Below are 16,550 nucleotides of genomic sequence, written 5' to 3' on the forward strand. Positions count from 1 at the left end.
ATCGGGCTCTCTGCTCAGCAGGGAGTCTGCTTCCCTCTCTCTCTCTGCCTGCTTCTCTGTCTACTTGTGATCTCTCTCTGTCAAATAAATAAATAAAATCTTAAAAAAAAAAAAAAAAGAAAGAAAGAAATAATCAAGATTTAATACTGGCTCACTCAGTCAGTAGAGTCTATGACTCCTGATCTTGGGCTCCTGAGTTTCAGCCCCACATTGGGTGTAGAGATTACTTAAAAATAAATAAGTGAACTGAAAAAAAAATTAACAGTTCTGAGTCACTGTGTAGATGAAAATGACTTAGAGATGGGATGCCTGGGTGGCTCAGTTGGTTAAGCATCTTCCTTTAGCTCTAGTCATGATTCCAGGGTCCTGGGATCAAGTCCCACATTGGGTTCCTTGTTCAGTGGAGAACCTGCTTCTCTCCCTCTCCTTCCTCTCCCCCTGCTTGTGCATGCACACAGTTTCTCTCCCCAACCCCCAACAAATAAATAAATAAACGCTTTAAGAAAGAAAAGAAAATGACTTAGAGACCAGAGATTTCTGACAGCAATACAGAGTTTGAAGGGAGAAGATGATACAGGTCTTTTTTTTTTCAAAATTTTTTTAAAAGATTTTATTTTTTTATTTGACAGAGACATAGTGAAAGAGGGAACACAAGAAGGGGGAGTGGGAAAGGGAGATGCAGGCTTCTCGCTGAGCAGGGAGCTTAATCCTAGGACCCTGGGGTCATGACCTGAGCTGAAGGCAGATGCTTAACGACTAGGCCACCTAGGTGCCCCAAAGATACAAGTCTTTTTTTTTTTTCTTTTTTAAAGATTTTATTTATTTATTTGACAGAGAAATAGAGCACAAGTAGGCAGGGAGGAAGGCAGAGGGAAAGGGAGAAGCAGGCTTTCTGCTGAACAGGGAGCCTGACATGGGTCTCAATCCCAGGACCCTGGGATCATGACCTAAGCCCAAGGCAGACGCTCAACCAACTGAACCACCCAGGCGCCCCCAAAGATACAGGTCTTAATCCCATTAAAATCTTTGGGTTTCTATTATATATCTCTCTGTTGGATACGTCTATAAAATCAGTACTAGAGATACTTACCTAGAAATTATTAGTGATTTTCTCACAGCTAAAATTACATTAGATGTCAGATTTGATTAAAGAAGTTAGAATAAAGCCCCCCTTCCCCCAAAAACCCTGCCTGAGTACGCAGTTTCAAACAACAGTTGTCTTACCTTTTCTAAAGCAGGTCTTGTGAAATTCCTCAGAAAAATATGACTTTGGTTTGATGTTTTTATGCTATAGATTCTCATGGACATCACAATGGAAATGCTGGAACTTCAAAACAGAACCCTTCCAACCCTCTTCAGCGTTTAATTCCAGGCCCGAACTTGGAGAGTGTACCCAGAATTCAAGCAGATATACTAAAGCAGGCTACCAAGGATAGAGTCGGTGATTTCCATAAGTTGAAGCAAAGTAAGAATCAGTTGATGAATGTTATGCTGAAAAGATTTAAATATAATATGTTTACAAGGATTAGTTAAAATCTTCATTATTATAGTCTCTAATGAGTGTGAAGTTATATGCGTATAGAGAGAAGGTATGATGGTGGTGAAATTAAAAGGAAAGCAAGTTTTAAATGGATAGACATATATTAAAGAAGACTTTAAAAAGCTTCTCATGTTTTCCATTATTAAGTAATGAACTTCAGGTGAGTTGATTTTTTTAAAAATGCTGTTAGTTCTTATGACTATAAAATTTTTTTGGAGAGGTGATAAAAGATATGTTTTGTTAGGCTAATGAATGAAAACTTTGCTTAGGAGGAGAAGATAAGTAGTTTTGATAAATGGATTCTGGGAGATATACAGATCTGGGGAGACTGCCATAGTAGAAGGCTCAATGCTGCTCTCTTTTCTCTTCCCTCCAGTTGCAATTTGCTTCATTTCAGTGTTAGGAGAGAAGTGAAAGAAATTGAACAAATTTGTAGTACCATGTAATGAATTATCACTGCTTAATTGTTTCAGGGGTATCAACTTTGATAAGTGGACAGTAGCTGTTAATCTGTGTAACTCTCTAATTGGCAGGTTCTTAGGAAGTGCGAGAAATTCCAATAGTAAAGTTTGAACAGGACATATCTCTTAGGTCAGTTCCCTTAAACTATACCTTTCACTACTTTTGCTTTACAAAGCTTTTTCTCTTCAACTTCTGAACAGACAGAATGTCTCAAAGCTGCAATTTGCCTTTGTTGGCTTTTTATGATGGCTTCTATGGCAACAACTGTTCAGAGCAGTGTTTAGGCAGGTACTTGTGCACAGGTTCCTTGTACAGTGAGGACTGCACAGTGTTATATTTTTAAATCTATTCAACATATTTTTATTGGTCTTTTGACAGTTGTTCATACTTCTTCATCTATATGAATATATACTTTACATATATTATTTCCTCGGTCTTTGCCCCCCCCCCCCCACTGATAGTTTTTATTTATTTATTTATTTATTTATTTATTTATTTATTTATTATGTGCACTGGGTGTTATACTTTGCATACGTTTAACTCACTTTCTCCTTCCTTGATATTTTAAAGTGTATCCATGTAGACTGAATGAAGTATCATCTGAAAAACATTTTTTTAAAAAGACTTACTTATTTTATTTTTGGACACATGTCAGAAAGAGAGATTGAGAGAGAACGAGTGGAGGGAGAGGGGCAGAGGGAGAAGCAGACTCCCCACTGAGCAGGGAGCCCAATGCAGAACTCGATTCCAGGACCCTGGGATCATGACCTAAGCCAAACATTGATGCTTAACTGACTGAGCCACTCAGGCACCCTGAATTTTTATTAAACAAATGTGGCTAATTTTTTTGGAAGATTTTATTTGCAGGTAATCTCTACACCCAGCCTAGGTCTCAAACTCACAACCCTGAAATCAAGAGTTGCATGTTTTTCTGACAGAGCCAGCCAGGTGCCCCTATCGTTTAAATTCAATGAAGGGCGCTTGAGTGGCTCAGTTGGTTAAGCGTCCGACTGTTGATTTCTGCTTGGGTCATGGTTTCAGGGTCATGGGATCGAGGCATAACCCTCTGAAATAAATAAATCTTTTAAAAAAAATACACTGAAAATATTTTCCTCTAAGTCTTGTTGAGGAATTGGCCTGAAAACTTATCTGAACAGAAAGAGATAGTAAGCGTAAAACAAAATACCTTTATTTAATATCTTAATTCATTTAAGACTTTATTCTAAACTTATAGTTTATACTGAAAAACTTTTTATTTTTCCCATATCTGTATTTTTTTTTTTACTGATCTTCGAGTAAAGAATGTGATTGGAAAATAATTGCCAGGAAATTATTATTCTCTACAACTTATTTAAAAGAGCCTGTTGAGTTTTAAAGTCTTATTCCAAATTCTTTTCATTGTTGAAATCAATGGGAGCACTGTTTTGTGCTTTACATTAGCATTATCTTTACATACATTTTAACCCATCAAATAGTTACACAGTTGTCATATTAAATAGATACATACATATACACACATGTATAGGTGCATATATTCCATTGTGCTTAAGCAATAATAAAAGTTCATTTAGCTTAACTCTTTTTTATTGACTATACAAATTATTTCATATTTTCTCTTGTTAGTTGTCATGGCTGTGAATATCTTATCTTCAGATTATTTCCTGCTTCTCCTACTTTGAGGGTGTTCCTTTAAAAGTAGTCCCCAAACTGAAATTCCTAGGTCAAAGTATCTGATAAGCTTCTTTATAGTTCCAGTTACATATTGTCTGTCAGATTGTTCTCCAGAACAGTTTCACTATGTCACTGGAGATTTTTTTTTTTTTTAAATAACTGCGTCCTTTAATGGCAATAATACAATTACTGGATTAAGAGACCACAGGAGAAAGGGCAGGTGTCACTGGAGATTTTAAACTTATTTATTTCCCTGTGGCCTGACCACATTTGGTTTTTAACTCTTTTATGAGACATTTAGAATATAATGATTCCTTAAAAATGTTTTAATAAACATTTACTTCCTAGTAGCTTCTCCATTTTTATGTGAGGAATTTTACTGTAATTAGTTCTTGGTATATAATCTGTGTATCAGTTTGACCACTTAGCCTAATAACTTTGGATATTGATCCTATATCTTTGTGTCAAATCTTTATATGTAATTCAGATATTAACCTTTTAAAAATTACCTTTGCCACAGTTTTACTCTTCCATTGCCTTTCCTGATATGAGACTTTATTATATTTTATCATGCAAGAATTTTTTTAATTAAAAATAATTTTTAAACTGTGGCAGAATGCACATAAAATTTACCAAAGTGTACATTTTGTGGCATTTAGTACATTTATAATGTTGGGTGATCATCACAATTATCTAGTTCTAGAACATTTTCATCACCCCAAAAGAAAAACCTGTATTCATTAAGCAGTCATTCCTGGTTCTCTGCTACTCACAATCCCTGGCAAAGATTAATCTGCTTTCTGACTTGAGGGGTTCACCTATTCTGAATCTTTCATATAAATGGAATCACAATATGTGACCTTTTGTGTCTGGCTACTTATACTTACCATGATGTTTTCAAGATTCAGCCTGTTATAGCATGTATCAGTATTTTATTTTTTATGGCTAAATTACATTCAGTTGTATGAATACCTTTTGTTTATCCATTTATCTAAATTTCAGTGGTTTCCACTTTTGGCTATTATAAATAGTGCTGTATGAACATTGATTTGCAAGTTCTTGTTGAACACTTGTTTTTGATTCTTCCAAGTGTATATGTAGATATGGAATTGCTGGGCTATATGGTAATTCTATGTTTAGCTTTATAAAGGAACTGCCAAACTATTTTCCACAATAGCTGTATCATTTTATAGTCCTACCAGCATGTAAGACAGTTATTTCTCCACATCCCTGTCAAAACTTAGTACTTTCTGGGGTTTGTTGTTTTATTTTTCACTGTTGTCATCCTAGTGGATGTGAAGTGGTATCGCACTGTGATTTTCTTTTCTTTTCTTTTTTTAAAGATTTTGTTTTCAGATAATCTCTGCATCCACTGTGAGGCTCAAATTTACAACACTGAGATCAAGAGTCATGTGTTCCACTGTCTGAGACGGACATTGTCCCTGAGAGGGACAGGTGCCCCTCATTGTGATTTCCATTTGCATATCCCTAATGACTAAGGAAATTGAGTATCTTTTCATGTACTCATTGGTCATTTGTATAAATCTTTTTGGGAAAATGTCTATTCAAGTCCTTTGCCCACTTTTAAATTGGGTTGCTTGTCTTTGTTGTTGAGTTTTGAGCATTCTCTTTTTTTTTAATTTCTAATTTTTTAAAAGACTTTTAAAATTTACTTATTGGACAGAGACAGTGAGTGAGGGAGCACAAGCAGGGGGAGTGGGAGAGGGAGAAGGAGGCTTCCTGCTAAGCGATGGGGATCGATGCAGGGCTTGATCCCAGGAACTCAGGATCATGACCTGAGCTGAAGGCAGACATCCAATGACAGCCACCCAGGGGATCCTTGAGCATTCTTTTCTATATTCTGATACTAGACCCTCATCAGATACATGATTTACAATTATTTTTGCCCATTCAGTGGTTGGTCTTTTCATTCTTTGGTAGTGTCCCTTGATGCACAAAGTTTTTAATTTTGATGAAGTCCAATTTATCCCTTGTTTTGTTGTTCATGGTTTTGGTGTCCTATCTAAGAAACCTTTGCCTAATCAAAGCTTATAAAGATTTCCCCCATGTTTTCTTCTAAAAGCTTTATAGTTTTGTCCTTTATATACAGGTTTTGATCTATTTCTTATACTATTTTTAATCTAAGTTTTATATATGATATGAGGTAAGAATCCAGCTTCATTCTTCTGTATGCAGGTATTCGTTGTCCCATACTATTTGCTGAAGAAACTTTTTTTCTCCATTGAACACTTGTGGCATCCTTGTACAAAGTTAATGTATGAGTTTATTCTGGACTCTCAATTCTGTTCCCCAGATGCCACTACCACACTGTTTTGTAACTTCGTGTTGTTTTGAAATCAGGAAGTATGAGTCCTCCAACTTTGTTCTTTATAAAATTATTTTGATGATTTGGGATCTCTTACAATTCCATATGACTCTTAGGATCTGCTTGTCTACTACTAAAAAGGCAGTTGGCATTTTTTTTTTTTTTTTAATTAATGTAAGCTCTATACCCAATGTGGGACTTGAACTCAGGAACCTGAGATTGAAAGTCACATGCTCTACTGACTGAGCCATCCAGGTGCCCCAAGGCAATTGCTGAATCTGTAGATTACATTGAGGAATATTGGCATCTGAACAATCATAAGTTTCCAGTACATGAAAATGGGTGTCTTTCCATTAATTCAGAGTATCTTTAGTTTCTTTCAGCAATGTTTTATAGTTTTAAGAGTACAAGTCTTGTGCCTCCTTGGTTAAATTTATTCTTAAGCACTTTATTCTTTTTGATGTTATTGTAAATTTGATTCTTTTTCCTTTTCAAATTATTCTTTGATAATGCACAGAAAAATGACTTTTTTTTCTTGGCTTTTGAGGTTTTAATTTTTATGCAAATTTCTAAAAATATGTAATATTTGGTTTCATCTTAAAAATTTGGAATATGGGGACGCCTGGGTGTCTCAGTTGGTTAAGCGGCTGCCTTCGGCTCAGGTCATGATCCCAGTGTCCTGGGATCGAGTCCCACATCGGGCTCCTTGCTCAGCAGGGAGCCTGCTTCTCCCTTTGCCTCTCCCTGCTTCTCTGTCTGCCTGCTTCTCTCTCTGCCTGTGCTCGCTCACTCTCTCTCCCTCTGTCCCTGACAAATAAATAAAAATAAAATCTTTAAAAAAAATTTTTTTTTGGAATGTGGTATTTTATTTTCATTATTGTAGCAATATAGCTCTGGATCAGTGTTTTTATATATATTATATGTAATATACCTATGTCATACATCAGCATATATAAACATGTGTGTGCCTGTATATATATATACACACACACAAAGTTAGTACTTTGAATATGATTCAAAATTTTTGTGCCTATTTTCTATCAACTGCGTTTGTTTTTTTTTTTTTAAAGATTTTATTTATTTATTTGAGAGAGAGGCAGTGAGAGAGAGCATGAGCGAGGAGAAGGTCAGAGGGAGAAGCAGACTCCCCATGGAGCTGGGAGCCCGATGCAGGACTCGATCCCAGGACTCCGGGATCATGACCTGAGCCGAAGGCAGTCATCCAACCAGCTGAGCCACCCAGGCATCCCCTGCGTTTGTTTTTTATGTTTTGCCCTGCTTTACACACTTTTCCCATCCCAACTTCCATCTCTGGCAACTACCAATCCGCCCACTCTATCTATAAACTTGGGTTTTTTCCTTTTTTAAAAATTTATAAGAGAAATCATATGGTATTTGTCTTTCTCTGACTTATTTCACTTAATATAATGCCCTCGGGGTACATCCATATTGTTCCAAATGGCACTTTCCTTCTTTTTTATGGTTGAATAATATTCCATTGGATATCCATTTATCCATTGATAGACACTTAGATTGTTTCCAGCTCTCCCTTTTTTAAAAAAAATTTTAGTGGAGAGAGAGTGAATGTGCGTAAGTGGGGGAGGAGCAGAGGGACAAGCAGATTCCCCACTGAGAGCAGAGCCCAGCATGTGGCTCAGTCTCACAACCCTGACATCATGACCTGAGCTGAAATCAAGAGTTGGACATTAATGCACTGAGCCACCCAGGCATCCTTCCATCTGTTGAGTATTATAAATAATGCTACAGTGAACATGGGGGTGCATATATCTTTTTGAATTAGTGTTTTCGTTTTCTTTAGATAAATACCCAAAGTAAAATTGCTGGATCATATGATAGTTGTAGTTTTAATTTTTTTTTTAAGATTTTATTTATTTATTGACAGAGAGAGATCACAAGTAGGTGGACAGGCAGGCGGTGGGATGGGGCTCAATCCCAGGACCCTGAGATCATGACCTGAGCTGAAGGCAGAGGCTTAACCCACTGAGCCACCCAGGCACTCCTAGTTTTAATTTTTTGAGGAACTTTCATACTGTTTTCCATGGTGGCTATACCAATTTACATTTCTACCAACAGTGCTCAAAGATTCCCCTTTCTCCACATTTTTCCAGTTATGGCTGATTTTTGTTTGTTGATCTTCTATCCTGCCCCTTAGCTGAATTTGATACATTAGGTTTTTATTTGTATATATTCAGGTATATCCATCTTGACTTTTATGAGAACCTTCATTTCTTTTAATCATCTATTCTTTATCTGGGCATAATGTACTCTACTCAGTCCAGGTTGTTGTCTGTGCTTCTGACCAACTGATGGTAGATTTGAGGTTCCAACAACCCCTTCCGTAAGTTCGATTAATTTGGTAAAGTGGCTCACAGAACTCAGAAACACTTTATTTCCTAGATTACAGGCTTATTATGAAAGGATAGAACTCTGGAATAGCCAGACAGAAGAGACATATTGGAAGGTATGGAGACAAGGTAGAGTTTGGCTTTCCTCATTTAGAAAATTCCAAACGTTTTAGGAGCTCTCTGCCAGAAAAGGGATGAAGACAAATACATGTTTCTTAGCATAAATCAGAATATCACATATGGATTTGAAAACTGCTTTATAATAATTTGAGCTTCGAAACTTAAAAAAAAAATCTAATTTTTTCTCTATTCTTCCAGAATAATTTCACTAACTAGTCCTCAGTAACCTTACTGTAGGGGTACCCAGGTGGCTCAGTCACTTAAGCATCTGACTCTTGATTTTGGCTCAGGTCGTGATCTCGGGGTTGTGAAATCTAGCTGCGGGTAGGGGCTTTTTGCTGAGCATAGAGTCTGCTTAGGATTTTCTCTCTCCTTCTGCCTCTCCCACCTCTCTCCCTCTCTGAAAAAATTAAAAAAAAAAAACAAAAAAAGAAACTGTATTATTTGCTATCTTTAGTCTTTACATCTAAGCCTCCATTTGAATAAATATCTGACTTCCCAAGTTATATTGGTGTCCGAATATTTAACTGTTTTTCCTCATTATTTAAAAATGGGATTGTTTTTCTTTATGTTTTCAAATTGTACATAACTATTTTGTAGATTATAATTTACTTTTTGGTATTTCTCATTTCTTGCACCTTTAAATTGCTTATTCAATATGTCCAATAAATTCTTTTTATAAAGATTTTGAGAGATATATTATCATGTTAATTGCATAAGTGATTTTATTAAATATTTATTTTTCAGAGTAAACACTATTTAGTCATAAAGGAAAATTACTTTTTTTTTTAAAGATTTATTTATTTATTTGACAGACAGAGATTACAAGTAGGCAGAGAGGCAGGCAGAGGGGGTGGGGGGAAGCAGTCTCCCCACTGAGCAGAGAGCCTGATGTGGGGCTCAACCCCAGGACTCTGGGATCACGACCTGAGCTGAAGGCAGAGGTTTTAACCCACTGAGCCACCCAGGTGCCCCAGAAAATTACTTTTTAAGTACAGTTTTGCCTTATAGTTTTCTTTCTTTTATTTTTCTACCTTGTAACTTTCTTCTTCAGTTTTATCCTTCTCAAAATCATATTTGCCTAAAAAATTTCAAAATAATAGAAAAATGATTTGAAATAAACTTCTAAGATACAAGGAACCTGTAGAGATGACCTAATGCCCTATTACACGAAGTATATAGATCAGTGACCAAGAGCATCCATATCACCTGTTAGGATTTCAAATCTTACCCTAGACCTTATTTATTTATTTATTTATTTATTAAAGATTTTATTTATTCATTTGACAGACAGAGATCACAAGTAGGCAGAGAGGCAGGCGGAGAGAGAAGGGGAAGCAGGCTCCCTGCTGAGCAGAGCGCCCAATGCAGGGCTCCATCCCAGGCCCTGGAATCATGACCTGAGCCGAAGACAGAGGCTCAACCCACTGAACCATCCAGGCGCCCCATAGACCTTATTTATATTTCTATTATAGTTTGAGACTCTTCTCTAATATGTGAGTCCCTCATTTCCCAGAAAAGAAAAATGAGGTCCAGAAAGTTTAATTTGCTTAAGATAAATAGTGGAACAATCAGGACTATTATCTAAGTCTTCAGGTTCACTGTTTCTCTGCTTTATCACAGTGCCTCCTCTACTTTTGAAGTTTTAGAAAAATTCTTCAATATTTCCTTTTCTTGTTCTTTTTCTAAGAAGTTCCTAATCATACTTTAAAGCCATGCTCTGTTGTCACCTGTTTGGTAAAGTCCTTCTTCATATTGTTACTAATCTTGACCATGTTAATTACTCCTTTCTCATATTTTTTCAATCTATTGAACATACCTTCATTAGTGTATTTGCCACACTATTCTGTAATAAACTGCTGTAGGGGAGGAAAAGTTTTCCTTGACCACCTTAGGGTCTATGATCAGGTCTGAAATTTAAAAAACTGACAAATATTAACAAGAGGAAAGCATACAAATTTATTTAATGTAAATTTTAATGATGCAGGACACTTCATAAGAAAATGAAGACCTGAGAAGTGGTTAAACCTGAGTGTTTTTATGCTAGGTCAGATGAAAAGTGGAAAGTTGTGGAAAGATGTGATAAGAGAAAGGGTATGAGGTAAGTGTAGTAAGCTGGGGGAAATGTAACAAGGCCTATTTGTTCAGATTCTTCTTGGTGTTGCTGTGTCTTGGATATAAAAATGTTCCTTCCCTCTAGGTCCAGGGAGGGTACCTTTCACGTGAGGGTTTTATGACCTGCTTCAGGAAAGGTCAGAAAGTCCTTCCTTCACATACCATTTCTCATATTCCTTCAGCTTAAAATATTTAATATGCCAAGGTATTGTATTTGGGGGTGGCATGTCCTGAATCCTGTCATTCCCCCATCTGAAACTTCAAGAAATATCATTCCAGAAACTGAGTTGGTAGATTGTCCCATAACCCACTGAACCTGTCTCTGTCCTGAGTATTTCTAGGGCAACGAAAGAAAAATAACAGTTAATGATTGGAACCAGTTTTTAGCCCAGAAGACAGTCAGTTAAGAAGATTTTCTAGATGTTGGACTTGAAGCATGTTCAGGTGAAATAAGGACAAGGCACTGGAACTATAACATATTTTCCTGGTTTACACTTTGAATGTCTCTGACAGTGTCATTAAGTGATCTGGTGAATTTTTTTTTTTCCTTTTTAAAGATTTTATTTATTTGTTAGCCATAAGCAGGAGAAGCGGCAGGCAGAGGGAGAAGCACACTCCCTGCTGAGCAAGGACCCCACTGTGGGACTGTATCCCAGGACTCTGGGATCATGACTTGAGCTGAAGGCAGACACTTAACTGATTAAGCCACTCAGGCGTCCCGATCTGGTGAATTTTTGAGGTGACACACATAGGAACGCACAAAATTTTTCCATATATGAGCTGTTGTGGTGATTTCTCTGAAGTTTACATTTAAGTTGTCCAGCTTCAGTTTGCACAGCTTTGGGAAAAGGACACTTTGAATTGTTAGTAATTCAAAGTCAGAGGGTGGGGAAAAATTAGAAACTAGAAGGATTCAAGATGCAGTATGGTTAACAAGTAGGTAACAAAATCCTTTTTTTAAAAGATTTTATTTATTTATTGGAGAGAGAGAGTGAACAAGAGGGAGCTTGGGATGGGGCAGAGGAATAGGGACAAGCAGATTCCTGGCCAAGCAGGGAGCCCAACACAGGGCTCCATCCCAGGACGCTGGGAGCATGACTTGAATTGAAGTCAGATGCTTAACTGACTGAGCTATCCAGGTACCCTAGTAGGTAACAAAATCTTAAAGACAATGAACAGGATTAGAATTAATACCCATGAGGGTGTGCTATAGTTTTTTGTTGAAGCATCATTTTTTCCTCTGTAGTCACCACCATTTCTATCAAAGTAACACTAATCTGTTTGCAAAATAAAGCTAGTCTCATTAAAATTGATCTGATTATTTATGTAAGTACAGCAACAATAGTGATTGCCCACATAGGTCTTTTGAGTTTGTTTGCTGGGACTTTTCATAAGGAATCTCAGATTCGAATTTTAAAAGCCTTTAGAGGTTAGGAAACCAAGCCAAGGAAAACCCAATAAATAAATACTAACACCTGCAGTCAACCTTAGATTTGTGAAGCTGGTCATACTGAATTTTATGCATCATTCTGATGTATGACATTTAGTCAGATCCTTGGTAATATAACTAAAGTTTCCAAATATGTCCTAATACCAGGAGAACAGATTCTTACTGAAGTTTCCCAAATAACTATATTGCATGAAAATAAGATTACTCTGTTTCTGAATTTTCTAGTGATCAGGTAGGGGGGAAAATTACTTCATCTTTATTAACAAAGGTATATTTTTACAAATTGCTTTAAGTTATAGATTGCTTAAGAGAAAAGAGAAAAAGTTTTCCTTAAATCTGAAAAGCAAAACCAGCAATGTTGGATAGTCTGTCATGAATCCTGTAACTGTTCATTTACCTTCATTCTGTATTAAAGTGGTAACTTGTTGAGGGCAGAACTGTGTCTTAGTCTTTTTTATTTTCCCAGACTTCATATACATAGTAAGCATTTGTTAAATACTTATTAAACTTATTGTATCAGTTTTGGGATTTTTATTTATAGATAGTGACAATCAAAACGATAGCTTGATCATAAATTATATCAATATATGGTTATGAGAATTTCCTACTTTTAATTTCTTCATTTTAAAATTCTTAGTCCTAGAACTATTATAGTCACTCTCTTTTATTTTATTTATTTTAAAAGACTTATTTATTTATTTATTTGACAGGCAGAGACACAGAGAGAGAGGGAACACAAGCAGGGAGAGTGGGAGAGGGAGAAGCAGGTTTTCCACTGAGCGGGGAGCCCAATGTGGTCCTCGATCCCAGGCCCTTGGGACCATGTCCTGAGCCAAAAGCGGATGCTTAATGACTGAGCCACCCAGCCTCCCTGTAGTTACTCTTTTTTAAATTGTAGTTTATCAGCTGTTTAAATTCTTCTATTTTTCAAAAACCTGACTACTAATTTTGCCACTGTGTAATTTTTTTAAAGATTTATTTATTTATTTTAGAAAGAGCGCGTAAGAGCACGGGTTTTGGGGCAGAGGAAGAGGGAGAGAGAGAACCTCAAGCAGACTCCCAACTTAGTGCAGAGCTCGGGCTCCATAGCAGGGCTTAATCCCATGACCCTGATATCATGGACTGAGCCAAAATCAAGAGTTGAATGCTGGGACGCCTGGGTGGCTCAGTTGGTTAGCGGCTGCCTTCGGCTCGGGTCATGATCCCAGCGTCCTGGGATGGAGTCCCACATCGGGCTCCTTGCTCGGCAGGGAGCCTGCTTCTCCCTCTGCCTCTGCCTACCACTCTGTCTGCCTGTGCTCATGCTCTCTCTCTCTCTCTAACAAATAAATAAATAAAATCTTTAAAAAAAAAAAAAAGAGTTGAATGCTTAATTGACTGAGACACCCAGGTGCTCCTACCACTGTTTAATTTCTAATCTATCTTATTTTATTCTTTGCTATTTGTGACTTGTCACTTTATTTTTTTAAAGTTTTTAGGTTTTAAACTTTAATTTTTAGTTTTAGATACTTAAATCTTCATATTTCTTTTTCTTACTAATACATTTAAACTAACTTTTCTTGAATGCCTGTTAGGCAGTGCCTTATGCATTTATAGCTATAATTTTTCCTGACTAGATATGGGAGGAATTTTATTGAATATATTTTATTCAATAATCACCACAAAGTTTTTGGCACTTTAAGATTTAGTATTTTTTTGTTTTTTAGGTTAGCATATCATATTTTTATTGATATATTTTTATAAATTTAATTTTGTATTGCCACATCATTTGAAAATGGCTATGTTGGCATGTTCCATTAAATTTGGAAAATCTCTTTGGGTTGGTTTAATTTAAAATGTAGAATGTAAAAAAAAAAATGTAGAATGTAGGCTATATTGTGACACAAAATATAGTCTAGGGGATATTTCAAAGTATCCTGGAGGCATACTCCAAGGAGGGAGTCAGATATTCTCCAAGGTAGTTAAAACTGAAAATTCGTGTAAGGCCTACCTGTTTGCCAAGTAGGAAGGACATATCCTGTATATTTAGATGTCTTGAATAGAAAAAACTGTTCTTTTTAAATGTCAGCTTTATCCTGAAAGTCAGAAAGAAAGTTACTCAAAACAGTAGGCAATGATCACGCTGCCTTTCATATGGTTTTTTTCTGTATAGCATGTGTCAGGTAAGTAGCAGCAGGAGTTCGTTTATTTAACCAAGGTTAATGATTCTCCTGAACAACACTGGAGAGACAAGCTAGAGTATCAGAGCGTATATGATTTTTCTATATATATATTTATGGATTTTTTTTTAAAGATTTTATTTATTTGACAGAGATCACAAGTAGGCAGAGAGGCAGGCAGAGAGAGAGCAGCAAGCAGGCTCCCCACTGAGCAGAGAGCCTGATGCGCGCTCGATCCCAGGACCCTAGGATCATGACCTGAGCCAAAGGCAGAGGTCTTACTTAACCCACTGAGCCACCCAGGCATCCCTATATATATGCATTTTTTTTTAAAGATTTCATTTATTTATTTGACAGAGATCACAAGTAGGCAGAGAGGCAGGCAGAGAGCGAGGAGGAAGCAGGCTCCCTGCTGAGCAGAGAGCCTGATGCGGGGCTCGATCCCAGAACCCTGAGACCATGACCTGAGCCGAAGGCAGAGGCTTAACCCACTGAGCCACCCAGGAGCCCCTATATATATATGAATTTTTAAAAGTACTTTTCAACCTCTGATCCTCATGGTTTAGTGAGTTCACCTTTGATATATCCACTCTGCTCACACACGATAAACAAAAATATAAAAAAAGAGGACTAAAAAGTTACAGATAATCTCAAAACAATGCTAACATTTCTGTGGTCAAGAAACAAAAATCCTAGATAATGAAAAGAACTGAATTAATTGCACCTATGATGCTCAGGTCTGGAAATGTAGGTTTCTAGGAATTCAGCTTTTAAAAGCAACCAGAATGATACAGGAGCCTCACTTGTTGCTTAAAGCCAAGACATGGTTATTGCTCCGTTTTACTTGGTGAAGGAAACAGAAAATAAAGCTATTGCTGGCTGTTATCAACAGTATCTGGTATCTGATAGTATCACTGCTATCAGTATTTAGCAACCTGAAGGCCTACGGAGACAGGAATTTGGGGATGTAGCCTTGTAACCATGCTACGTGGTCCTACCACACCATCATTGGTTTTATACTGAATTTGTGCTATCCCCGGTAGCATCATGCAATGGAAACTCTGAAATGTCATTATAAATCTCATTCTAGACTGGGGAACTGGGTAAAAATATCTTTAACCTTACCAGATAATATGAGTTGACATAGAGAAGGAAAAAGAGAGAAAACGTGAACAAATACCCCACCTACATGGAAAATCAGTCAGCAAACCAAAACTCTAAAATGTATGAAAATATTAATGCTAAGGGACATAGCCACCATATCAACGATTGAAATGTGAAAACAATTTTATCTAATAGCCTGCTAAAAACAAAATATGTTTAAGGATGCTCGAAGAGGTAAATAAAGAGATAATTTACTAAAAAAAGAGAGAAGAGGGGTGTCTGGGTGGCTCAGTGGGTTAAGGCCTCTGCCTTCGGCTTGGGTCATGATCCCAGAGTCCTGGGATCGAGCCCTACATAGGGTAGGGCTCAGCGGGGAGCCTGCTTCCTCCTCTTTCTCTGCCTACTTGGGATCTCTGTCTGTCAAATAAGTAAATAAAATCTAAAAAAAAAAAAGAGAGAAGAGATTAAGAAAGAGGCAGAGGTAAAGCAAAAACAGATAAATATAAAAGCCAGTTTTACGTTTTAGAAAGTCAAAATATATTCACTGCAATAAAAATCAGTCTATGAGATGCTAGACCATGAAAATAATTGACTGAAATAAGTGATTTGGAAACTTGTACTGAGATTTTTTTTTTAAGGATTTTATATTTGACAGAAGAAACACAAGCAGGGGGAGTGGGAGAGGGAGAAGCAGGCTTCCCACTGTGCAGGGACCCTGATGCAGGGCTCAATCCAGGACCCTGGGATCATGACCTGAGCCAAAGGCAGACACTTAACCAACTAAGCCACATAGGCATCTGTGTATTGAGATATTTATCAGGAATATAGCACAGAATGGCAAAGAGGTGGATATAGAGACAAATACATGTCATATGTATATATGACATGTTAAGACAGAAGATATATGTATATCTAATAAGAGTTTCAGGTAGAGAATGGAGGAAATGGTAGGTAATCAATACTTGAAAATAATTTTGAAGAATTTGAAGAGCTCAGAATTTCTGCAGTTGAATCAGGACATGCATGTGTTCTCAGAACAAATGTGCCTACTGAGTGTCAAGTAGGATAATGAAAATCTTTGCTTTTAGGCATTGTAGGGAAACTTCAGAGTATCCAAAAATAAAGGGAAAAAGTCTTAAATGATACCAGAAGATATAGATTATATCCAAGGAATAACAGTTATATTGACAGACTTTTCATAAGCAACTCAAATGACAAAAGATAATGGAATAATATC

At 36.8% G+C, this 16,550-nt stretch overlaps 1 protein-coding gene across 2 annotated transcripts in view; it reads left to right on the top strand.

The window, feature by feature from the left end:
• The window catches only part of LOC111158985 (cancer susceptibility 4), a 107,461-nt gene that overhangs the window by 64,761 nt on the left and 26,150 nt on the right, over positions 1-16,550 (top strand). For both annotated transcript variants that reach the window (XM_022521336.1, XM_022521345.1), the window contains exon 8: positions 1,295-1,465. In XM_022521336.1, coding sequence (XP_022377044.1) covers positions 1,295-1,465 — 171 coding nt within the window. The remainder of the gene's footprint in view (positions 1-1,294; positions 1,466-16,550) is intronic.

The sequence above is a fragment of the Enhydra lutris genome, unplaced genomic scaffold (genome assembly GCF_002288905.1).
Source record: "Enhydra lutris kenyoni isolate GAN:26980312 unplaced genomic scaffold, ASM228890v2 scaffoldscaffold4, whole genome shotgun sequence".
Lineage (NCBI taxonomy): Eukaryota > Metazoa > Chordata > Mammalia > Carnivora > Mustelidae > Enhydra > Enhydra lutris.